The sequence below is a fragment of the Natrix helvetica genome (genome assembly GCF_964273705.1).
Source record: "Natrix helvetica genome assembly, chromosome: 2".
NCBI lineage: Eukaryota > Metazoa > Chordata > Lepidosauria > Squamata > Natricidae > Natrix > Natrix helvetica.
In genome coordinates, this window is record NC_138552.1 from 43,087,340 (window position 1) to 43,114,038 (window position 26,699).

A 26,699-nucleotide genomic window follows, 5' to 3' on the forward strand; every position below is an offset into this window, starting at 1 on the left:
GCTAGTGTTATTCATCCCCACCTCTTCACGTCTCCTCCTCCTCTGTTATGTGGAGATTTGCTACCATCTAAATAATAATAATAATCAGGAAAAATATTCAAGTAGCCCAAGTCTTATATTAACTATGGGAAAAAAAACCAATCCTGATTTCCCTAGACCAGAGGTTTTCACACTTTTTCAAACTGGAGAACATCTCAGTCTAATTTAGTTTTAAATCCCAGAAGCCAAATCAAAAGGCAAAAGTAGAAAATTGGCTTTGTCTTAATGACCTTTTTCTCCCACTTAGTTTGTCACTGAATCATGACATCCTAAGATTCCATGGAACATAGTTTGAAAAAAAAAATGGTATTAGCGTGGCTGCACAAACACCACCAAGATACTGAAAGAAACCCAATGCCACTGTGACATCCAGATAGGGAACTAGAAGCTGCACCTGCTGAAAGAGTTTATGGGCAAGCCCTGTGCCATGAAGCCGCCACTGACTTTGAAAACAATGATGCGCAAGGGCTTGGTGAATGGCTCTTTTCCCGGCTGGAGAGGGGATTTGCCGGGCGGCTGCTCAGGTCAGTGAATGGTGCTTTTCCCGGCTGGAGAGGGGATTTGCCGGGCGGCTGCTCAGGTCAGTGAATGGTGCTTTTCCCGGCTGGAGAGGGGATTTGCCGGGCGGCTGCTCGTGAGCATGGTTACCTCATGGCTGCTTTGCCCCTGAGGCTGTGCCAGGCTCTTCGGGAGCCAGTTTACAAGAGAGCAGCCGCCCGGCAACTCTCCCCTCTGGCCGGACAGAATGCCACTCCCCAACCTAGCGGTATACCAAAGGCGGCAAGCAACGTGAGCGCTCCCCCCACCCCCAGCTCCTGTAACTTGGCGCTTTCAGGATAACGCTAGGTCAGTGAGCGCGGGACAGGTTGTATTTTCGGGGAAACACGGTACCTAGGCATTTTTTACATCGGGCGAGCCCGGGATCCTTGCAAGGGGAATGGGACTATGTGTGCAGGCGGCTCCTCAGCGCACAGCCTCAGATTAGCAGAGCCGCGATCCCCTTCCCCTGCACACATGGTCCCATTCCCCTCCTTCCTGAGGCAAGATGAAGGGGACCGCGGCTGCGCTGATTGAGGCTGGAACTGAAGAAACTTCTCCGTTTGGGCTGCGCCCCTGCGATCGGAGCAACCACGTGGTTTGATGACGTCACCAGCCTCACCAGTCATAAACGTCACCGCACGTCACTGTATGTATGTATGTAGAAAACATGGCCGACTGATCATGAGCATGGAGGAGCAATATAGGTGAAGCAGAACTGAACAACTGACCAAAACCAAACTCCATTCTTTATTAGTTTTACAAGGAAATGGAAGTGCCAATAGTGACTATGGCCAACAACCCTGGGAAGTAAAAATGGTCTGGTGCCAAGTTCCAAAAAGTTATAAAAAAGACCGAAGTTCTCAACAACCCCCATTGACAGAAGTAACATTTTACACATGCAGAAATGGGGAGAGGCTTTTATTATGCAGGTGCAGCCATTATCATGAAATTTTGTTTTTCATTTCAATTTACTTGTCAAAGCTTCAAAATTGTCTTAGAAGTCAGCTTCTGTCCTTTTCATTCAGTCCTTTACATTGTGAGTGGCAAATTGTTAATCGCATATCAGTCTATATCTAGAAAGGCCAGTGTCTGGAGTAAGGACAGTGGATGGAATGGCAAAAGTAAGCAAAGCTAAGTAAAAGAAATGAGTAAATGAGCAGCTGGGACAACTGAAAATAATGGTGAGTTTAGCTGCCATAAAATGTAAGTGTGTTCCTAACAGTATTCTTTATAGAGCTTTCAGTATCAATTGCTATCATTGCTGTTAAGAAACACATGAAGTCTTAAATGAATAGAAAAGATTTAATGCAGCCTTTGGTGACTATATAGCTGTGTCTGCTTTGCTCAAGAAGTTATTAAGGGGTTTTATTTTTTTTGTAATGCTAGTAGTCTGTTATTTTTAAAGTACACCTGAAACAAAATGGCTACATCTGAGAACTTAAGCTTAATTTTCTTTTTAACTTCCTGGAAAAAAAATATCAGTTTCACTTGTAACTTCTGCTACAGTTTTGATAATTAAGGATAGTAAAATTGTCAGTATATTAGAAAATGCAAAAGTTGAGCTTTGTGAGATCATATAGTCAAATATTTTCTCTCTTTCTTTTAGAGAATAAAAAAGAATAATTTCTCTTTCTTTTTTCTCTCTGTTCCTTGATCCAACTATCCATCCATACATTTCTCCACAATTGAACAAAAATATTATACAATTATTTGGGTCTTCCTGTCACTATTGGTAATGTCAAACCAAGGTTCTGAAAATTACCTGGGGGGTGGGGGACAAAAGATTCAGGCTTCTAAAATCAGGTTATTTATATGTATGATTCATCCTTCTTGTTGTGTATTACGCTCTTCTGCCATAGACTTGCCTGCTAACTTCTGCCAAAGACTTACATTGGTCGCTCCTGATTGGCCAAGACGCACCAGCCAGCCGGCGGGAGAATCCAGCCACCTGATTGGTCTATCGCCTGACAGCTCGACTATAAAAGAGCTGTCAGCTGTCATTTGCTTGCTGTTTGCCTATCTGAGATTTGCCGTACTTCTGAGCTGTTTGTCACTGTTTAAATAAAGGTTGTGTTAGCTTCAGCCTGCCTTGCCTCAGTCCCTGTCTGTCTCGTTCTCCTTACAGAACCCTGGCGACGAGGATGGATAAGGTCTAAGGTAAAGGACAAAGGCGAAGTCACTGTCAGAGCTGTTTCAAGTCACGAAGCGACGAGACGTCGCTCTTCGTTGAATTCCCCCCCCTCTGATACTTCTAACATACCGTCCTTTTCAGGATGGCTACCCAACCGGCATTCTCGGCAGCCTGGCCACCGAATCGTGGGACGCTTACCTCGAAAGGTTTGAGTGCTTCCTAGAGGCAAACGACTTCACGGGTTTGTCTAGTGGCCGTAAAAGAGGCTATTTCCTCAGCGCCTGTGGCCACAAGATGTTTGGCACAGCCAGGGCTCTAGCAGCCGCTCAGTCAGTGCACTCCAAGCCCTGGGAGACTCTTTTGGAGAGGCTGAAGAACCACTATTCTCTAACTCCCTCACACATGGCAAGACGCTATGCTTTCCGACAGAGAGTCCAGAGAGAGGGCGAATCTGTGTCGGATTACATGGTGTTTCTCAGAACGGTGGCTCTTCACTGCAATTTCCCTGTTCTGGATGATGCCCTACTCGAACAGCTGGTTTGCGGCATCAGAGGCCTCAGACTTCAGCGTCATTTGCTGGCGCGAAAAGAGCTGACACTTCCGTCAGCCGTGGATGAAGCCACTGCATACGAAATGTCTGACAAATCTACTGCAGAGATTCAAAGATTTCTGCCTCCGGCCACCCATGCCAGCAGGGGCCATGCTGTCCACTACGATGAGGTCGAAGCAGACGATCTCTCAGACATTGAAGAGGACATTAGCCACCTAAACCTCTCAACCCGAAAAAGCCGGTCACAGAGAGACTTTTTGCCTCAGCCGGGTTGCCTCAGCTGTGGCGGGAATCATGCAAGGGCGAATTGCAGGTTCAAAGCCACCACCTGTCAACGCTGTGACAGGAAGAGACATTTGGCTAAGGTGTGCAGGGCGGCCATGCCAGCTACTCTCCGGCCTCCTGAACCCACCTTGCCAAGGCAAGCCACAAGGCAAGCGCCTACACGCCGCCGGGACTGTTTTGCTATTGCCGATTGCCAGCAGCTATCTGAATGGGCTGTCAGTCACGCGTCGCTCTCAAAGCCGACTCAAATTTTTTTTCTAACTGTCAAAATCGAAGGGAAGCCCTGTAAAATGGAGGTGGACACAGGGTCTTCAAAATCCCTTGTCTCGTGGGCCACTATTAAGCAGATACTGCCCAGCCTTGCTAAGGCTACCCTGAGGCAATGCCAAATTCGCCTCAGGGACTATCAAGGGCAGCAAATCCCTATTGTGGGCTGTGGCACATTCCAGGTTGCCTGTCAAGACTTTGAGGGGCCTCTCCCTCTCGTCATAGTTGACGGCCAGCTGCCCAGCCTCCTGGGACTGGACTGGTTCTCTGCGCTGGGGCTCAACGTTTCCGGCATCCACTCCGTGGTTCCAGACCCTTTCGAAGCGCTGACCAGCGAGTTTGCAGACGTGTTCGACGACCGGCTGGGTAAATATACGGGGACACCTATCTCATTTAATTTGGACCCCCAGGTGGCACCAATCTGCCTTAAGCCCAGGAAGGTGCCTTTCGCCCTACGACCTAAGGTAGACGTTGAATTACATAAACTAATCGCTCAAGGGGTGCTAGAGGCAGTGGACCACTCCCCCTGGGAGATCCCCATTGTCATCCCCATCAAGCAGGATGGGAGCATTAGGATCTGTGGTGACTTTAAATGCACCATTAATAAGGGGTTACAAGCCAACCCTTACCCTGTACTTGTGGTGCAGCACCTGCTCCACTCCCTGGGTCGGGGTAATATCTTTGCTAAATTGGACTTAGCCCAAGCCTATCAGCAGCTCCCTGTGGACGAGGCCACCGCATTGGCCCAGACCATAGTGACCCACCGGGGAGCTTTCAAGTGCAAGAGGCTGCAGTTTGGGGTCAGAATTGCCCCAGGCATCTTTCAAAGCCTGATGGAGCGATTGCTCCAAGGGGTGCCTGGGGTGGTGCCTTATTTCAATGATGTGCTTGTATCTGCCAAGGATCAAGCTGACCTCATCATCAAATTAAGGGCAGTCTTGCTTAGGTTCCGCCAGGCAGGGCTCAAGCTCAAACGGGGAAAATGCAAACTTGGGGTTCCCAGCATTGAATTTTGGGGGTACATCGTGGATGCCAAAGGCATCCACCCTACCCCGTCAAAGGTGGAGGCAATAAAAGCCCCCACACCCACATCTAAAGCAGAGCTCCAAGCTTTTCTTGGGCTCCTCAATTTTTACGCTATTTTTTTTGCCACATAAGGCTTCCTTAGCCGAGCCCTTACACAGGCTATTGGACTCCAAGACCCCCTGGCACTGGGGTCTTAAGGAAGCCCATGCCTTCAAAGCAGTTAAGGACGTCCTCACGTCCCAGTCTCTGTTGGTTCAATACAGTGACCGCCTCCCTCTGATTTTGGCGTGCGATGCATCGCCTTTTGGCATAGGGGCTGTTCTGAGCCACGTTCTTCCAAACGGCTCGGAGGCCCCGATTGCCTACTATTCCCGCACTCCCTCAACTGCGGAACACAATTACAGCCAGCTTGACAAAGAGGCCCTAGCTGCTGTCGCTGGTTTCAAGCGTTTTCATGATTATCTTTATGTCGTTTTTTTCGGTTGGTCACTGACCACAAACCCCTCTTGGGTCTTTTGACTGGGGACCATCAGACCATGCAGATCCTGTCCCCTAGAATGTCAAGGTGGACAGTCTTCCTGGCTGCCTACAACTACCAGCTGCTTTACAGGCCAGGGAAGAACTTGGGGCATGCTGATGCCCTCAGCCGCTGCCCTTTGCCAGCGCCAGTAGTTGACCCGGCTCCCACTACCTCTGTCCTCCTAGTAGAGGAATTGGCATTGCTACTATCCGCCCAGGATATTGCCAAGCTTTCAGCCAAAGACTCTGTTCTCTCCCAAGTGCTGGACTGGGTGCGCAGGGGGTGGCCACAAGGGCCAGTTAGGCAGGAGTTCCAGCCCTTCTCCATTCGTCAGCACGAGCTATCCGTCCTCAATGGATGCCTGCTGTGGGGAAACCGGGTAGTACCTCCCCACAAGCTCAGGGCGTCAATTTTGAACTGCCTGCACACCGCTCACCCAGGAATCGTGCACATAAAGGCACTGGGCAGGAGCTATGTGTGGTGGCCCAAAATTGACCAACGGATTGAAGACTGCCCGTCAGAGAGTGGAACATGCCCCGGGCTCCTTGGGCACGAATCCATTTGGATTTCGCTGGTCCATTTCAGAGACAGAATTTCCTAATCGTAGTGGACGCCTACTCGAAGTGGGTGGAGTTGGCACTCATGCCATCCACCACTTCAGAGGCTGTCATTAAAGTCCTAGAGAAACTCTTCGCAACCCATGGGTTGCCTGATGTGGTGGTGTCCGACAACGGACCCCAGTTCACATCAGCACCCTTTCAGAGGTTCCTAGGCCAGCTAGGCATCCGACATGCGACCGCGGCTCCATTTCACCCGGCGGGCAATGGCCTGGCTGAACGGACCATCCAGTCTGCTAAGGAGGCATTGGGCCACCTGGGGCCAGGCAATTGCAGACAAATTGTCCCAATACCTCCTGGCACAACATACAACACTGTGCCCGGTCACTAACCAAAGCCCAGCAGAACGGCTAATGGGACGCCGGCTCCAGACAACCCTGGACCGGCTGCTTCCCAACTATGTTCCTGAAAAAAGCCCCTTCGCAAATGACGCGGCTCGAACTTTTAATGTTGGTGATCTGGTCTATGCCCAGAACTATGGGGCTAACACAAGGTGGCTCCCCGGACAAATAATACAGTTAACTGGACCCTACTCTTATAGGGTCCAGCTCGACGATGGCAGAGAGTGGCGCCGGCACATCAACCAACTACGACACAGAAAGGCCGGTGCTCCAGACCTCCAACCAGGGCAGGCCCAATCCTACCCTGGAGAACTAACGTCGCCAGAAACCGATTCCACACCCGTCTCCAGCGCTGTCTCGTCGCCAACCCTACCTGGAAGTCCAGTTGGTCCAGCGATGGCTTCACTTCCCGCTGTCTCGACCGCTCAGTCTCCAGCAGTTCCACAGGCTCAGCCAGCAGAGACTTCTCCTATGGCCACCGCCCCTGAACTAAGACGATCAGGGCGGATCCGACGTCAGCCTGTGTACTTGGTGGACTACGCATGTGCCAACTGGGAGGGGAGAGTGTTGTGTATTAAGCTCTCCTGCCATAGACTTGCCTGCTAACTTCTCCTGCCATAGACTTACATTGGTCGCTCCTGATTGGCCAAGATGCACCAGCCAGCTGGCGGGAGAATCCAGCCACCTGATTGGTCTATCGCCTGACAACTCGACTATAAAAGAGCTGTCAGCTGTCATTTGCTTGCTGTTTGCCTATCTGAGATTTGCTGTACTTCTGAGCTGTTTGTCACTGTTTAAATAAAGGTTGTGTTAGCTTCAACCTGCCTTGCCTCAGTCCCTGTCTGCCTCGTTCTCCCTACAGAACACTTCTGTTACAAGGAAATGCATATTCACTATTATCAGACACACAAGAAAACAGATTTCTTATTTGTGTAAAACGGCTCTAATAATCTCCCTCATGGAAAAACATTACATTCTAGTGACACTTGAATTAGGACAAGTCAGATTATATTGGTATAATCTGGTATAAAAATAAAATTGGCTAGTGCATATCTTAACATAGAATTTGTTTGATCCTCTTTCAGTGGAAGCAGTAGTGCAGCGGTGTCAAACTGGATTTCATTGAGGGCTGCATCAGGGTTGTGTTTGACCTTGGGGTGTGGGTGTGTGGCAAATGGGCTGGCCAGCTCAACATCACTTGTCAGGGGCACCTAAGGTGGCCTTAGCGCTCTGCCAGCAAAAATGGGCTCCCGAGCTCTTTTCAGCTGCGATGGCCTCCTGCAACCCTCTGCCAGCGAAAACAGAGCTCGGGAGGGCCACACGCAGCTCTCCTGAGCTCCGTTTTTTCTTGCAGAGGCACTGTGGGTCAGTCATTTGCTGTTTCCAGGGTGGCCCCACAGGCCAGATCTAAGCACCCCACGGGCCGGATCCGGCTTTGAGTTTGACACCCCTGCAGTAGTGCTATATAAAGGATAGATATCGAGGGAATTTATGGGGGGATCAAATAGCATGCAAGACCTAGTGGGATGGATTTGCACTAATGCATGAGTTTTTGAAAAAATCTTTAATCAATCACTTCACTGATGTATGATCTTCAATCAGCGCTGCTTGATTTCTCTCATATCAAACTCCTGTGTTTATTTTAATGCACCAATACAAAATCATAATCCCTACCATTCTATTAATGTTATTGCCTGTGCTTCCAGCTCTTAATGTAGTCCACTACTTTAGAATTATTTAGAATTAGGTTACACTGTACAAAAACTGCTTTCTTAACATGTGACCTATTAGGCAGTTGATAACTTTATATTATCTACCTAGTTACTTATTGGATAGAAAAGAGGAAGAAGGGAAGAAGAGGTGGTTCCTTTTTCTACTTGCTATTAATGTTATTCTGAAACTTAATGATAAAGAACCCTAAAAGCAATGAAATTATCCTAGAATTTGTAATCATATTCTCTATAGCATGTAGCTAATAAAGAATATACTTCCATACAATTCACTAATGCATATGAATGCTCAAAGCTAATAGCACATTTTAGTCTAATACAAGTATATTTTATATTGCACTGAACAATGCTCATTTCAGCTTTAACATGGAGGTCAGTTTAACCTAGAGATCACTGAAAATGAATATGTTTTTAAAATCTTAAGGAGAGAAAGACTCATCATTTTTGTTTGTAATAGTGCTCAGTATTTTATTTAGCCTACATAGACACCCCCAATTTTAATTCAATGCTCAGTCATTTCTGAATTGTATATAAATCAAGTTTAGCAACATTAATAAAGAAATTTTGATATGACCATGCAACAGTGCTATCAATTTTTAGTTGTCAGCTTTTAGTGTTTCTGAGAATCATAAATATGAACTACAACTGGAACTGGGCTGCACAAGTGGCGGGTGAGCGAGTGAAGTGTCATCTGCGCATGCGCAGGAGCTAGGTTGCATGTAAAACCATTCCCCCTCCCTGGTCTGTGGAAAAATTGTCTTCCACGAAACTGGTCCCTGGTGCCAGAAAGATTAAGGATCACTGAGCTAGACCATAGCTCTTATTATGTAAACTAATACGTACTCAGAAACCTGGTTAAATAAAGGTGTTCATAAACCCAACATTCTTTAAAAGCGCAGTGAGGACCTATGTATTAACCAGTCTACTACATTCAAGATGAGTAGAGGTTCAAACTGTGATTTTTTTGCTGCAAGTGTTACAACTGCAGCATATAATTTCAAGAGAAGGTATCTTTTGTTTCTTCAGATGAAAACCGTCAAATAAACTTGCTTTATATATAAAAAAAGTTTATTATCCACAAGGAAGAGCAATAGGAAAAATTAAAATGTTTTCCACAATTTGTTTTCTTGAACAGAATCTACAGAGACATATTCAGCACCAAACTAAAAACAGAAAAAAGAAAGAAAATATAGTACAAACAGCCATTGAATATAATCTATAAAGCAAACATTAAATATTGCACTTTGTTTAACATTTTGGACTTATCCCCCCCTTTTAATTGTTATTTTGAATACTGGATTACAGCTCAAAATCCAGTATTATACAATGTCTAGACAATGACCAATATTTCTGAAGTCAGAGATAATAGTAATGCCGCAAGTGTAATATTTTGTGAAAAAAATTAGTGTTTGCAAATTTTAATCTCATCACAATATTGGTATATTGAAATGCCAATTATTACAATATTGGTCAATCCTGCTTCAATATAGAACCTTCTATCATACTGTGATAAATGTAATGCTATGCATAACAATTGTTCCCTCATTGATTGAAACAAAAAACAACAAAAAGCCCACCAAATGCCCTTTTATGCCTTTATCCTGTTAAAGTATATTTTAATCTTCTATGGAAGAGGGACATTCACAAAATTGTTAATGTATTTTTAAAGTTCCATCGCCCAATTTTCTTATTATGCCATCATATGAAATTTGCTTGCTAAAGGTCAAACTCATTTAAAAGAATCACTTAAAACGCGATTCATTTTATACTGTTCATTTTTCACCCTGTTAATATTTAAACATGAATTGTTGTCCATGTTTTCTTAAAGGCCACTTGTGGACAAGCCTATCCTACTTGTTCTAATCCTCAAGACAGGCTTTGGGATGAGCTGCACCAGTCCAAAGCCAATCTATTGATAAAATCAATACTTGGTCAGCAACACATGAACTCAATTCTTGCCACTTGGAAATTAGAATAGTTGTTTTGGTAAAAAATGAGTCGAGTCTTCCAGAAGGTGATAGTTGTGACTTTTTAAAAATTAAATATTTTAGCATTTGTGCTGAGATTCCACCCCAATCACCTACTAGTCAATTCCTTGTAATGTTACCCATCCTCAAATTAAGCAAAGCAACGATTATATCAACGATTTTACTACTGAGTCACTGTCATTTTTAGTTGAGAATGTATTTGAAATAGCAGTCCCCAGAAAATATGTTCTAAAGTATCTTAAAAGAGATACTGCTCACTTGAGATGCCCGCCCTAATCTGACAAAAATTTCATTATAAATGTTTTACAAGTTTCTGGTCATGAGTTAACTATGTATAAAAATAAATTTACTTTCCCTACCCATACCACCTAGCTAAGAAATCCCTATGTGAGTAACTTTATAAATCATGGGCAACTTTCCTCAACTCTTGCTGATATGTTTGGTGCTATTGCCTACATGGGTCTTCTAGGAATTTGGCCAAACTCTTAATTATGTTTCATGTTTTGGCTAGATAATAAGAAATGAGGATGTCTTAATATATGTATGTCCCTTTTCCAAGTCCCACTTTTCAAAGAAACCAAAGTTAGAAAAACAAAAGAGGAAAAAAGAACTCAACAGTGCAACATAAACACAAGTAGCATTTCAACATTTTGGCAAGTGATGAGTTCACCTGAGATTAAGTGATTTTAGGCAGTCTGTAACACAATTCTTCTTTGCAGTAATAGTAGAAAGGCAACAAATGCTTAAAAAGGAATTAAGATACACACTCCTGACAAAAAAAATCCTATTGTTTTCTTTTGTTACTTTCGCCCCTCAAATCTGTTGCTTGTCTACTATAGTAGGCTGTGAAACATACAGCAAGGATTGGTTGAAGGCATTTGATGTTTGTAATAAATCCACAAGAGGATCCAAGCTGAAGAGGTGATGCATGGATCAGTCTTATTGGGACAATTCTGAGCATGTGCATATGCAGAAAAAGTCCAACCTATATTGTTTATCTAAATAAAAAAAGTCAGTGCATTTGTATCAAAGTTTTCAAAGCTTTCTTTTGCTCCTTGTTGTGCGGACCACAAACAAGTTAGAAGAGGTTAACAGTCCAACATAAATGAGAAAAAGCTGTAGTGACACTGAACTGCACAACAAAAGCATTGAGCATGTGCAAATTTTCAAATAAAAGGAGAATGTTATCCCTCTTGCAACATGGTAAGTATTTTGACACATGTGTAGGCTATTAAGGCTGCTCTTAGTATGTGCCAGTATAGAACAGAAAGAGAAAGCCCAGGTCTTCAAGCATGTGAAGCAGTCCTATGATGTTTGCTGTAGACTTCAAAAGCATAATCACAGGATGTTTCATTATTTCTCCTTTTCTTTTAGGCAATAACTTCCTTTCAAAGCCTGTTTCTATAGGACGTCTTCATCCTGAATACAGTTAAAATATGTTTCAGACCCATCTCAACATTTTGGGGAGACATTCTTTCAGCGAGAGGGGCAGGATGGCCTGTCATCTGAGGTCTGATCTGGATTTGGATCAATCTAAGTGAAAGAGGAACAAAAAAAGGAGACATCTTTAAAAACAAGGAAGAAACTATAATACTTACTATGGTTGGTTGCACAGATGTTGAGACTGAATGATGATGATTTACGTTTACATGCTGCCTGATCGCAGCAATCCTTAATTATTTCAAAATATTCAGAGTTCTTTCATTTTTTTAACTTATATGTATTTTAGAACAAGTTGGGTGAAAGAGAATAGCAATTTTAGTGCTTTGTGTCTAATAAGTATCCTAATGCTGTAATTATGACTTTAGAAAAAAAGAACTTCAAGTAATTCCATGCTTTTATAGACAGTGGAAATGATATATCTTGGAATGAAATAAAATAAAATAATGCATATTTTTAAAGCCAAAAGAGACAAATCATTTTTTCAATAAACAATATAGTAGGATCTTCTTTCAGGAAAAAAACAATCCAAAATGGATAGAAAATATGTTTATAGTAGGATCATTTTGAATAGTAAAATATTACCCAACTTTTTCTTCTGACAGTTGCAACTTTAAAAGAAGCCAAATCATTTTTCAGTTTTTAAAAAAGTGCCTTTTTTGTAAGAAAAAAAATTAAGACTCCTAAGTTGGTCATTTCCTTCATTAAAAACAACTAGCATGGTATAATAAACATACTGTACAACTGTCAGTTTGGATTCTTCAATAAATGCTAATTCTTTACTAACCTGCACACATAGTATTTAATGCTTTAAGCTCTTTTATTACAATAAAAGAGCTTAAAGCAAGCACAAACCATTTATTTGCTTTGATTTTTTTTTTCATAATGGGTTATCTACAGGCCAGAAGTTGTAGTAAAATTAAATGGGGCTTGGTATTTTATTAATATACAAATACTTGTTGTATATTATACAATGATTAAATACAAAGTCATTTGTTAAATCTAAGGTACACTTTTTTTAGAATTAATTTCTATTAATTTAAATTATGTTCTTCCAAGTTTAATACAAGTTGCAATTTCAGATAGAAGATGGGCATAAATCTAGCAAGGGGAAACAATTATATAACTGCAAGAACTATTTGAAATAGATAACATAAAGCCACCTAAGATGTAGATATTATGTAATCATGTAATGTGTAATATGCACTAGTTCATTGTAGTGGGAGAGATTTAAGAATGAGAGAAAATGTAACATACTTAAAAATAGAACCTGGAGCTTTAACTACTTGTTATCTCACCTCAGAATAAAGTGGAGGAGGCAGGAATCGAAACTCTTGGATGTAGGCGAATAATGGTCCTTGAAGTGCTCTTTCAAAGTCATCGCAAGCAGTTACGGGTGCTAGACTAGACTGTCTTTGCTCCTCAGTGACCACTTCTGCATAGCTAGGAGGTGCTGAAGGGAAAATTACACGCAGTTCGAACTATGTTCTTATGCATGTCAGAACATATAACATGACAGGAATATTAAACTTTGTTTATATGATTTGTACAAGGCAGAGATAACAGCAATTTCAATTGTTACCTGGTAGTTTTGGTAAGCAATAACTAGGTTATAATTTTAAAAAATCATGTTTTATAATGGTACAACCATTATAATTTAGAGAGCTCTCCAAGAAGAAAACTAGCTACAGATATTGGGGAGTTTCCACATTGCCAAGATCCTTGTTTTGTATTACCACAGCTTACTGATTAAACCATAACTGGCTGGTTTGTAAAAACCAAGTAATCAAAACCAACAAACCACTTGCCACAAGTTCTGAGCTTTTATCAAATCATCAATATTAGGTAAGAAAAAGCAATATAATCTATTTATATCAGTTTGGCCAGTTTTAGTGGTATTCATGACAAAAATCAATACTGCAATGTCATTGAAATTTTGTAAATGTTTTCTATAGTTATACCACTTAACAGATCTGGGACTTTGTTCTACCCTATCTCCCCATTCCCAGAAAAGTCTGGGTTTTCAATCATCCAGAACAATATTCTGGCTTTACCTAATGAAAAAAATCCATTACTATACTGTTTATGCAACATTATTATTTAGACAGTATTAACTACCAGTAAATACTACTAGAATAACAGACCTATAGAAAATCACAAATAATTTGGAATGTATGGTTAAATTACCTTCTGGTCTTTCATGCAGACCAAGCCAATTCATATTCATGCTACACTGGCTGCTCACACTTGATGTCCGGCTGCCAAATGAGTGTAAAGGAATAGTACCAATGACAAGTGGTAAATTAAGAAACAAGTCCATTGCACCTGGAATATCCACATATACCTTGAAAAGAAATAAGAAATTACTCAAAGCCCAATCAAAACCTGTCATCTACTCTACGCATATTGCATTCTGTTAAATATTAAAATATTAAATTAAGTTCTTACCATTAGAGAATATTCTACACGGATTATGCTACAATCAAGGATGGATGGGGACACAGGTGGAATTTTTAACTGCTTGCCATTCCAGGTTTCTGTCTTCCCTGATGACAAAGATTCTCCGCGCAAGTTGGCAACCAGCTGTTTTACTTCCTTCATTTTCCCTTTAGCATAGAATGCCTGTGTTTGATAAATGGCAGCCTTTGGCACTACCATTCGAGATGAGCAGTTTTCAATCTCTGCAAAGATCTGAATTGGTTCACCTTGAATGAAATTAAGAATAAGCACATCAGATGGAAACCATGAATCTTTTAAAATGTAAGCATTACTACACATTGGTTATACTATTTTTAATAATTAAGAAAATACAAGCCACAGAAATGGTAACCACCAAATTAATGTAGTTTGACCCAAACACTAACTAGAAACAGATCTGTAAATCTGTACCATATGAAAATCCTAGGGATACAGGCTAGGAAATTGAAAAAAAAAATTATCCAGGAGATAATGGGCAAGTATGTCTTATCTAAGAAAAAATATGGACATTTTCATTAAGTCACCAGGAGCTCAGTTTGACTGGAGTCCAAGACAACTCAATAATTTTAATGTGAATAATACCAAGCCAACATTACATGCGTCCATGCAAATTTTGTATTTTAATTATTTAAAGGACCTTACATGTTGCAAGGGATCTAAACTGTGTCATATGTATTTTTATAATCAAGTAGTCATAACATTTGATGTTAACATGCAAACCAACCATTAATAGGACACTGCATTTTGTTTACCCCAGAAGAAACCAAACATTGTTTTAAATTAATTAAATGAAAAAAAAACCACAAACCCTATTTTCCTTAGAACTCATGTTACATACCTGGGGTATAGCCCTTCCTTTCAATTTTGGCACTTAAGGATATTGGGCCTGAGGTACAAAACCAGCAACAGAGAGTCTTTTCTTTTGTGCCTGCTTGGGGTGACTGAAAGAAAAACAAAACAGTAATTACATTTTTAGCTTAGTGAAAATGAAATAGTTTGAAGGGTGATTTGGTCCCACTGTGATCTGAGTTGCTGATTCTATTACTGGATCCAGATCAACAACTATCAGCATAAAATGGACAGACTTGCCATCTATCTGGCTATTATATCATTAACACTACAATGAACAAAAAAGTCATTGTCTAGAAGTATCTTTACACTTCTATGCCTTTTTCTTTTATGAATAAGCTAATAAGACAAAATATATAAGTAAAATGAACTTTGTCACTATTAATTCTGCCAGGGGACTGATTCAGTAAAGTACTACTCAATTAGTAGTTTTTCAATCCTTTAATTTTTTTTGAAATTCTATTATTAGAAATTAAATTCTAGTTTTCAATTATTCAGTATTTCAAGTTTCTGCAGCCAGTGTACTAGCACTGAAAAAATTTACCCTTTTCAACATCTGTCATCCCCAGATGGATCCTACAGTCAGTCTATACAGATGGAAGTAAACTTAATAAAATTACTACCGTGTTTCCCCCCCAAATAAGACAGGGTCTTATTTTCTTTTGACCCCAAGGTGTTTGGCTTTATTTTCGGAGAGGTCTTATTATTTTTGAGGTGCAGGAGGTGGTGAGCGTGGTCACCTCATGGCTGCTGCTGCATTGCAGTATTTGAGGGCATAATATAGCGCATGCGCTCAAAAGACCAATTGGGCTTATTATCTGGGAAGGTCTTATTTTCGGGAAAACAGGCAGGGACGTGCGGTCAGGGGAGGCAGAGCCTCACCTCTCATCATGAAATAATACATAATAATAATATATATTTCCTCCCATCCCTTTTACACGGCTCCCGCTAAGCTCCGGTAAGGAGAAGAGCCTTTGGGGAGTGAAGAGGAGGGAGGAGGAGGTGCGTGCACGGGGGGGTGCCAGCCAATAACCTTCCTGTCTCCGCTGTACTTTGTGCGCTCCTCGCGACTGTAATAGACGTCCAGATGTGGCAGGGGCTGTTGGGCTGGAAGCCCAAACTCCATTAGCCACAAAAGCCGCTTCTGGACATATATTGCAGTCGCGAGGAGTGCACGAAGTCCAGCAGAGGCAGGAAGGTTCTCGTCATTCCCCAGTTGCTTTCGTGGCTTTGTCATCAAGACGAAGTCCGGGAGCGCCAACATTTCTGCCTCCGCTGGACTTCATCTTGACATCGCCGCAGCTGCCGGGCGCGGACGGACGGAGGTAGCCAGAGTGGCGCCGAGGCAGTCTGGTGGGCGAGTGACCGAGGATCAGGCTGCCTGATCCTCCATCGCTCGCTCGCTCTTTCGTCCGCCCGGACCGCCTCGGCGCTGCTCTGGCTACCTCCGGTCGGCCGCGCCCAGAAGCTGTGGCGATGTCATCAAGACGAAGTGGCTTGGAGGCGAAGTGCTTTTCAGTGCTTTTCTGTGCGTCTTGACGTTTAGGTAGATAGCCGGATGTCCTAAATGCCAGACGCACAGAAAAGCAGCTACTGTTGGGGACCGCGGAACACGAGTCGGCGGAGCGCGCTCAGGAAGGCAGGGAATGGGATAACGTGTGCTGGAGGCTGAGGCAGCCTCAGCCTCCAGCACACGTGGTCCCATTTCCCGCCTTCCTAATGATGTCACCAGCCTCACCAGCCATAAACCTCACCGCACGTCACTGAAAGCAGGATAGTCTGATTCAGAATATGGAAGCTTCCCATCTTATTGAAAGTATTTGGCCTAACAATTCAGACACCAACCAACTGCAGTATGATCCTAACTATATTTATTTGGGTGCAAATTTCACTGACTTCAATGAGGTCTGTTTCCAAGTAGATAGGTTTAGCAATAAGGTCACTGAAAATCCCAAATCAGTATGGCAATGTGGCTCAGCTAAAGGACTTCATTTTAAATAGTGCCAGATCCTATTCCTATCTACCCAGGAGTAAGTTCCACAGTGCTAAATTAGGCTGTGATGCTATGCTACCTGATAATAAATTTCACTAAACTTAGTAAGGCTTCTTATATAGAAAGAAACACAAGGATGAGCTGCCTGTTTGCATTACCAGTCAAATAAAAACTTAGTGAGCAAGTGGAACTTAATTTTGGAGTAACAACATTTGGACCATACTGTTACATGATGGAAGTACATCTCTTCGATTTACATTTTAAAAGAGAAGTTTAGGATCATAAATCAGTTTAAATTGTTTTTAAATTGAATTGTCAATTAAATATTTTGTGAATCTTTAGCTCAAAATTACGAATGTATTTCTTAAAACTGAATGGGACTTACTTCTTATAATCATAGACTTGTCCTGAACTATTTAAATCATGTAATTGAAATTAGCCTCATTTAAGCATTTATTAATAAAGAGATGCCCCAAATGGTCCATATTCTTTAACATCATTAACTTAAGGTTGTTGTAGTCCCTGCACTAAATCCATCAAAACTAGTAGCATCATCTAATAATGGTTGGGTGGTTCTAAAGTACTATTTTTGACAAATTATGTATGAAATGGGCTTTATCTCAAACATACACAATCCACAGAAATATTCCTGCTGATTGTGTTGGGTTTTAGACAAGGCCCTATATCATCCCAAATATGGTTTTTATTCAAAGCAAAAGAACCCTGTTTCAATGGACATTTTTTCCCTGTTTCATTTTCAAATATTTTTTAAAGAACAAATAATGGTTTTTGATCAGATTGAAAGAATCTTAAATCCCTGATATATTAAAATAAGTATGTTAAGATAACATACAGAATTATGATCATTTCTCCCCACTCGATATATAAATTATCAGTAATATAATAAAGAATAATGCACTGCAGTACAATTTTTAAAAAGAACATCGTTTTGCCAAGCTGCAAATTCTAAGGTGAATTTTTTTTTTCATAAATAAAACTGTCCCATAGTTAATCTTTATTGGAACAGTTTAATATGTTAAAAACAAGCAGCTTAAAAATTATTATTACTCAATATGCTACCATAGTCTGGGTATTACATTGCATATACTTTAAGCATTCCATTGATTTGATTATTGTTACTTTCATTTCTATATATATATATAATTCAAGGGCCATGTGTGATATTATTTTTTAAAATGTTACTAAGAAAGAATTAGTAATTCTATCAATTCTTACCAGTAATGAAGGAGTGTTGATATCTATATGTTCAAAGACTGTAAATTCCTTCTTTAATTTTACTGGTAGAAGCCAAGGCCTGTGCAATTCTGCTTTCACCCAATAGCGCACACTGCCATGTCTGCCTTCAAATGAGGTAGCAAGTGGTCTGTTCAGGACACAAAGGTCAAAACTAAATAAATATTTAGCTCTGTTGTTGCTTAACGTAAATATACAGTCAAAGTAATAATTAGTAAGTTGTACTGTACTGTTAATGCATCATAGTATATAATGAAATGTTTATTTTTAAGATTTCATGTTAAATGTGTTTGGGAGAAATATCTCTGTAGTTAAACTGATTGTTAAACAGACATGACCATATTTGTACTAGAATTGCACTGAAATATGCTACTAGGATACAACTTCCCAATACAATTTGGTTAAGCAGGAGGAATTACATTTTCACTCTAAGTGACATTTAGCTGACTGGGAACTGTAATTGAATTGAATGTGCTCCAGCTTGAATATATTGGGGATCAAGTTAAGAGATATGTTAATTTTAGAAGAGACCACTTTTTAAATTTAAAACCATGAAATATAAAGCAGGTCCATAAATTGCTTTTGCAGAGTTGCTTTCCAAAGGTCTCAATTTATATATGAGAATTATTTAAATCAGGGATTAACTTTTTAAAGATGTTTTTGATTTTAAAGGCATCATGTATAGAAATGTACAAAATATATTCTTTTAATTCATGTAATGTCTGGCATTTAATATTCCAGATCTGTGCCTTTCATTACAGAGAAGAGAACAGAGCTTAACTTTAGAAAGTTACTTTACTTCCTTTCAGTTAGTATTCTTAAATGAAAGTTACTATGATGATCATTATTGAGAACTACAGACTTTTCTATATTCTGGTCTTTACTGAAAATAAATATATGATCAGTCCAAAATAATTTATTTGCATTCCCTGGTACCTTCCATTAATGCATTTATACATTTAAGTTCATAATTATGTTTAAAGCATATTAATTAAAAACAAAAAGAAGTTTCTTTCCAATTATTTCCATACTAATTCAGAAACATACGAATTAAGTAAATTATGCTTTAACTTATTTTATATATATATAAATACATATATATATGTCTCTCTGTGTGTGTGTGTATTTCTACAACTTCTAATTTATAATTAGTCTTAGTTGAGATATTTTCACTGAATATATTTGCTAGTGATAATTATATCTTTAAATCAAACACCACAGAGTTTGTAAAATATTCTACTTGGGGTAATTAAATTTTGTCACACTGCTTCTTTGGGGAAAAAAAACCAATAGGAAGCAATGCAGCCTGCAAATTCTACACAAATTACTACACACTGCATAATTTAAAAATGTGTGACAATGATGTATCATATTGCTAAAATATTTTCTATCATAACAATGTACAACTTCTTTAATAGAAGTCTCTTTTTTCTTCTCTCTACATTCTGGCTTTCATTATAAATAATTATATATAATTATCAAATAATTCCATTTAAAAAATGTGTATATTTCCATATCATTCTCATCATATTTTTCTTTTCCAGTATATCACTAATTTAAAATATCTTTAGAATATTTAGAATGCATCTGTGCTGAAATAATGGCTTTTTCTTGTTTTGACCTAAGTCTCTTTCCCCATCCCTTTGCCTAACTCTCATATAATCTGTTACTTTACAAATTGAGAGCCATTGCTAACATTTAAATTTTCCATTATCATTCATACAATTTTGTTCTACATCTTTTTAACAGGTATGTTCAATGGAAACTTATCAGCAATGTAGCGAGTTTTAATTCAACAGGAAGCAACACAAATGTCTATAAAAGCCTAGTGAGCTTGTTTGAAATTAAATATGTAACAACTGAATAAATGAACCACATTTTAAGGTCATTACTGGTAGGACAGTAGTTGTCCTGATTTTTCATGATTTTGCCACTTTGAATCAAAGCAACTTTTGTTTATTAGGACAATGTCCCTGCAGCATATTTTAGTGCAATCCGGGTGACCATTGAAAAGGGTTTTTTTTTTCCTCCATCCCATTTTCCTCTATAAGCTGCTTTTTATAGATTTATTGCAGGGTGACCCAAATGTCACGGCTGAGTATTACATATACTTACGTCTGTGGAAGCTCAAAGCTGAATGCATATTCATGTCTTCCTGAATGAATGATATGGAGGCCTTCTTCAGAATTATCGTCATCTAGAAAGAAATATTCAATATTCTAATTCACCTTTTAAGTATTTTTCTCCTGTCATCCTATACACCTGTCACTGGTGACTCTGAAAGTAGATATTTAACACTAGTATGGTTGATAAATTCTACATATCTATCTGAAAAATATTTTTTAGTTTGATTCTCACAAACCAAAGAAAGAAGATCCCAGGCGCATTTAAAAAGGAACTTTTCTGTCTTAGAATTCTTTAGTATTAGTCTAAAGGGATGGGCAAATTTCTCCTCTACACTTATGAACCTGTTCTTTCTTGAAATTACACTCCAGACTCTATCACGTCCTCGGTTATAGTTTTTCTCAGGCCAGGGCCCAAAACCTATATAATGTAATCCTAAAAGATGAGAAAATGTCCTAGCAGAAAATAATAGCATTGGCAAGACCAAGAAATAACTCCCTGTTAACATAAAAAAGGAGAGCACTCCCAGTTAAGAAGCCAGAGAGCACTGTTACTAATGTCTTAGAATTAAGTTATTCAGGCAAGGAGTGAATAAAATGTGTGACAATGCCCTTCTCCTCTAGAGCTTTAGGAAGAGCTGCTTCTTTCCCATTCTCAAAAATTAGACATATAGGATTTGGCACTAATTGAAGTTTACAGATCTGGGCTGCAAAAATCTGGACCACCACTAAGCACATGACTTCAGTCCCACGGGTATAGCTGAAGGCATCTTCAAAACCACCGTTCATTATACATGCGTATACAATACGGATGTCGAAAATGGTGTTTTTTGACGTTTGGTTCACGCTGACCCTGTCCCCATTTATTATACTGAAAATCCCCCTTCCCTTCCGCTTTCCTCCCTCTCGTTCTGCCAGCTCAGCAGTTTCCCTTCAGCTTTCGGAGTAGCAGCCGCCACCGCCTGGCTGAGGTAAACAACTGCTGGGCTGTCAATCACAGACTAGTCTAGAGCCGGAGAGGACCGGCCTAAACCGGCGCGAGCAGAACCCCAGCCAGCCGCTGATATGCATACAGTATACATTGCTCGCCCGCCCAAGCCTCCTTGCTCAGCAGCTCCGCCCCGCTTGCTAACTGGAGGCGTCATGAAAGACCGAGAGAAAGGAGCGAAGGGAAGAGGGAACTGCTCTGGCGTCCTCGCTTTCTGGTTGCCAGTCCTTGGGCAAGGATTGGCAAGACCGGTTTGGCCGTTCCGTGAAAAAAGCGACCAAATTTGGGCAGTTTATTCGCCCCCTAGTAAATTACGCAAAAACGTACAAGGAGTGCAAATACCCGGGAGAAAAAGAAGGGAGACGAGGTTCCTCTTTGCAAGCCTTACTGTACTTCACAGTTTGCTTTGGGAGTCCGAGTAGTTGATCCGGATCCCAGAGGGGCTATTAAATAGGATGTAGGAATCCTAACCCCCCTCCCCTTTATTTGGTTCCAAAGTCACGATCCTGCCGAATGAGACTCGATTCTGCAATGAGGATCGACCTAACGATCCTGTCTACCATTTTAGGCAACAGGAAAGGAAAGCTGGCAATTCTTAGGTCAAACTAAAGCTATCTTTCGGAAGGGATAGGCTTCAATGCCCAGCGAGGACTCGCCGTTCACGACACCAGGGTGTGGGTTCAGGATTGCGGAATCGATGCCCAAGCAAAAATAAGGCATTTTTCATGATTGTTGCTGCGATAAACGTATTAATAAAACTCAAAACTTGTTCCTTGATGGAATAAGATGAGCTTTGCTATAAAGGATTTTGACACCCCCCCCCCATCCCAATCAGTCTGGCTTCGGTTATGCACATCCTTTCCTACAGGCTCCAACGCGTGGGATCCCCATTTAAAGTCTCAATTTTCAACCAAACTGAAACGACGTGGCGGTCACCAATCGCTTGCTGCACATCTATGCACGCACGCTTCCTCCGAAATAAACCTCATCGAGCCGGCGTAAGTAGGAGGCGAGAGAGAATGAAATCTAGGCAGCCCTTTCACTCAGTATTACCCAGAAACTGAAGACTTATAGATAACTCCCAAGCATAGGTCAGGCTTTTACTGCGCTTGGGCCAAGAGTTTCTTAGATTGCTGCACAGATTGCACGCACACAGCAACGCGAGCCTCGCGTGGCCGAGGACAAAGAACCGCCCTCCACCGAAGCCATCCAAGAATACACATTCCGACAGCACGCGCAACTCCACTTGAGGAGCCTCCGCGAGCTAACGAACCTCGGCTTAGTCCCGCCCCCCTTTCTCGGCTTCCCCACCTCCCAATCAAGAAGTGGCATTGCCTTAGCAACAGCCTAACAAACCTCTCCGGGCCAATGACTGGGTGAGCGCTGGGCGTGGCTTCGGCGAGCACGCTAGGCTGCCGGGTTCTTTCCTGTCTTGCTTTCTCAGCTAAGCCATTGGAACTCCTCCGCTCTGGGGTTGGGGGGTCAAGCCTTGGAAGCCGCTCACCGTCGGTAGAGCGATGCGGTGAAGAATGAAGAGATGGAGCCGCTCCGTAGGACAATTCAGCCGAATCTACTGCTCGGTTATCCGTATGGGCTTGGGTCAAGAGTCCCGACCCTACCGAGCGTAGATCATCGATCTTTGTTTCTTACAAATAAATACTAATTTGAAAATCCACCCTTATTTAATTGCCACAGAAGCAAGTGCAATCACAAGGGCATCTGAAAAGCAACTGGGCATTGTTTTCCCTGGGTTCTAACGTTACTTTCCCCAGGAACACTGCACACGTATTTGTGCAGTTCAATGACTGGGAGTATGTGGAAAGGGGGGGGGGGGAGCATTTTCATGCCTGCCATTATTAACGGAAGAGCTTGAGTTTTGCACAGCCGCTGGAGGAAAGCTGTATTTTATTCTCAAAACGATCCGCAATGCAAGTTTTGCCTTCTGAACCTTTCGGCTAAGCGCCCTCCTCACGTCACTTACATTTGAGAAGCGATTTCATAGAACTTCTTTCAGATTTTAAAAAAAAACCACACACACACACACAAATCCCTAACATGCTACCGAATTAAGGCGAATCATCTATAACCTCTCCTCCTATCTGCAGCAATTTTTCTGCATCTATGTCTATATATATATAAAAAGAACAAGCCAAAATTACATAACCTGCTTTAACATTTTCTTGTGCTAGGAATTAAGTCATCGCCACCACCTGACGCGCCTAACCAATCTGCTGTGAGGAGCGCCACCCCTCCCTTCTCTCCAGTACCGGTCCCAAACAGGATTGAACCGCTTTTAACAAAGGGTGGAAACTTCAGAAAAACAACCTTAGACTCTGCTATACTTCCACTGACACCATTTGAAACAATAGATTTAACAATCTGGAGGCTAATTTACCCTCCGATAAAATATTTTTCTTTTGCTAATCTCTCTCCTTTTGCAGATTTCTTTGCATTGGCACCGTCAGGTTCATACATCATAGAACTCCTCAACTTAGAAAGGATGCCCTACTAATTCAATATGAGGGTCATTTAAGAGTGGGGTTCCCCTCCCCAAAATAGCTTTCCCTTCGTCTCGACGGCTGAAGCATTACAGAAGAATACGGCGAAATTGAACCAACTTTCCCAACCTCGGTAAAAGGGAACACGGATCTACACGTGGGGTGCTGAAAGCAAGTGTCAAAATAAGCCGCAGGGAGCCCTTTCTCTATCAACAATTCTCTTATCCTAAAGACATCACTGATCGGCTCGCCAGCTCTCAAAAGTGGATTAATAAATCAGTCGCCACATTTTTGGGAGTCATCAGATACTTAAGAACAAATTCCAACATATATCCTTCCAAAATCAATTCATTAAAAAAAAAACCTACCAGCCCTCTTGATCCGACAGTGAAAGGATCTCTATAAAAAGAAAATGGGGGGTGGAAAAAGTCTTTATGGAAGCACTTTTTGCAAGCTGCACCAACGATCTCGGGGTTCCTTAATATAACCTTGATGTTTTTCACAGCTCTATACGAAGCTTAATTCAGAACTTCGATGCAGGAGAATAAATTCCCTTGCATTGGGGAGGTTCTTTTGAATAACTACGCTCAGGATTAAACAGTGGGTCTCGTAAGGTTGTCAGAACCTCACATTCAAGAATAATAATAATAATAAAAAAAGACTTACCTCTTTCGTGCCCAATTAAGATATCCTTGTGATTGAAGTATTCTACTTCTTCAGTGTAATTCTGTGTGTAGGCAGTGTTGGAGCCAGCATTTCTAGATTCAGTCCAGCGTACTTTCGCATGTCCCCTTGCATGGATTTTTAGTGATCGGACTCTAATTTCTCCAGTCACTTCTAAATTCACCCTTCCTGAGACTGTATCCCCGCTAGAATAGACGGGGACATTGCTGTCATTAAGACAGTCAAAGCTTATTGTCAAACTCTTCACCTTCCCCAGCACCATGTTACTAGTTTTTTTTTAATAATAAAAGTCTATAAAAATACACTATAAGAAAAAAAGGGGAAGGAAAGTCAAGATCTCATATAAAAATGCGATCTTCACTTGACACTGATCAGTTTCTCTGCTCTGCGAAAAAGGCTGCAGGCAGGATCAGTGTGATCTCTACGAGTACTTCATCGGGGATTTCTTCAAAAGTACCAGCATTAGATGCTGCTCGCAGCTCCTGCCCGCCAGCTCTGTGGTCTCTCTACAAAGACAAGTAGTCTGCCGCTGCCAGCTCATTTTAAGCTTTGTGGAAAACAACCAAAGTGCGCATGCGCGGCGCTTTGCTCCTTTAGCGTAACAGGGCTGCTGTTCTCCAGTTCCTTGGTGGAAGGAAGATGATTCACAGCGTAGGTGCTTTGCCTTTTATAATGCTTAGCAAAGAATCGCTGTTTGCTCTAGAATGTGAAAGCAATCATTGATCAAAGCACGGCTGCAAATCTGAACTCCAAACAGGTGGTACGTGTTAAAAACCTCAGCGTTGCCAAACTGGGTGAGGGGGGGGGGGAGGAAGAACGTAAAAGGAACAAATCTCTTCTAAACGATCTTCTGAAATAGTTGGGGGGACATTGTGTCATGGTGCAGTGAATATAACATTTGCAGTCCGTCCCCCCCCTTCCCGTTACGATTTAACTAAAATTAACTGGAAAGTGACGAAAGAATTGGATACAGTAGAATGCATCAGTTTAGCAGATGGAGGCATAAACCAGCCGTAGCTGGATCTTCACTTAGTTCAAATTTTGGTTGGAATTTCAAAGGGGGGGGGGGGGAGACAGATTAAAAACTAAGAACTGTTGTCTGTAATTCTACTGGTGCTATTAATTTTCAAACCTGTATTTAGTGTGTGGCTGCAGACTTGCAAATGTTAAAACACCCCACTGTTGGAAGGAGTCTTTTTAAACAATCCCAGAAATGCTAATCATTGGAAATGTGCACTAATTTGAAAATTTAATTCTCTCATGATTTCAGCTCTATCATTTTTTTAGTTGTGCCTGTTTCCAGCAGAGCAATGAGCAAAGCCCATTTATAATAACTGGAAATAAGAGAAGAGAGAGAGAGAACCATTACTAAGAAGATAAAGATTCATCAATCAAAATCTTTGAGTTTTATCTATGACTTAACACACAGCGATAGTTGGGGGATTTTCTATCTAAAGAAGACAGACATTTTCCCAAAATGCAAATCAAATCAATTTGATCTATAAACCCTTTCCCCTTCTCCCAGCAGAAATATGTTGGACATCTTTTTTCTAGAATATGAATGCATGACATTGTCCGCCCAGTCTTCTTCCCCTTCTTTGTCCAAGCTGGACAGTCATTGATAGCAGGAGATTTGGGGTGAAATAAACTGGGGAAAGCAGCTCCTCTGCAACCAGTTCTTTGATTCCTAGAAGAATTTCCTGGGTTTGAAGACCTGATGGCAGATCTGCTGCCACTAACTGGCATCTAAGAAGAGATTCCCCTGCCCCTGCCCTTGTTTTTTTCCTTCCCCAGTTTCTACTGTAGATACACCTTTAAAAGTCTATAGAGATTCTCAGTCATCCAAGTCATGGTTGTTCCAAAGGTGTGTTTTTTTAAGAGGCAACTGGACTTCCTTGTTTTTTCTTTTGAAGACTTCTCGCTTCTCATGCAAGAAGCTTCTTCAGCTCTGACAAGATGAGCTGAAGAAGCTTCTTGGATGAGAAGCGAAATGTCTTCAAAAGAAAAAAAACAAGGAAGTCCAGTTGCCTCCTGAAAAAAAAAACAGCCATCTTTGGTACAGATACATATCTAGTTTGCTTTGTTGCTGAATTAGAGTAGAGATTGAACATGGTGCCAACACTTCCTTAAGGCAGCATAGTTTTTTTCTGACTTTGGAAATGGATGATAGCATTTAGTGCTGCCATGTATCATATGCATATTAAGCTGCACTGATGGTCATTGGGTTCATAATAATGAAAACCATTGGGTGGTTGAAGCCCCACTCCTTTTCATGAGTAAGTATCTGTTAGAAAAGGGTACAGTTTCATGCATCTGGTGACACTAACCATTATGAAGCCACTAGTCACGATTGTAGAC

General features: G+C 41.2%; 1 protein-coding gene and 1 long non-coding RNA gene across 2 annotated transcripts in view; one reads left to right on the forward strand and one right to left on the reverse strand.

The window, feature by feature from the left end:
- Positions 1–9,096: 9,096 nt before the first annotated feature.
- ARRDC3 (arrestin domain containing 3) lies at positions 9,097–24,860 on the reverse strand. Its single transcript, XM_081940235.1, has 8 exons — positions 24,324–24,860; positions 20,164–20,245; positions 18,031–18,178; positions 14,791–14,893; positions 13,923–14,179; positions 13,662–13,818; positions 12,773–12,927; positions 9,097–11,567 (listed from the first exon to the last, which is right to left on the reverse strand). The coding sequence occupies exons 1-8, from the start codon at positions 24,601–24,603 to the stop codon at positions 11,511–11,513; spliced, it is 1,239 nt and encodes a 412-aa protein (XP_081796361.1). The 5' UTR covers positions 24,604–24,860; the 3' UTR covers positions 9,097–11,510.
- Positions 24,861–24,943: 83 nt separating this feature from the next.
- The window catches only part of LOC309385623, a 32,908-nt gene continuing 31,152 nt past the window's right edge, over positions 24,944–26,699 (forward strand). The window contains exon 1 of the long non-coding RNA XR_014174265.1: positions 24,944–24,992. This is a non-coding gene — a long non-coding RNA (uncharacterized lncRNA). The remainder of the gene's footprint in view (positions 24,993–26,699) is intronic.

Excerpts from the sequence above, each read along its gene's own strand:
- ARRDC3 (XM_081940235.1), bottom strand. The coding sequence starts at position 24,603 with ATGGTGCTGGGGAAGGTGAAGAGTTTGACAATAAGCTTTGACTGTCTT. Across the intron at positions 12,928-13,661 it reads TCTGCATGAAAGACCAGAAG|CACCTCCTAGCTATGCAGAA; the intron begins GTAATTTAACCA and ends TTTTCCCTTCAG. Across the intron at positions 11,568-12,772 it reads CTCCTCCACTTTATTCTGAG|ATTGATCCAAATCCAGATCA; the intron begins GTGAGATAACAA and ends TCTTTCACTTAG.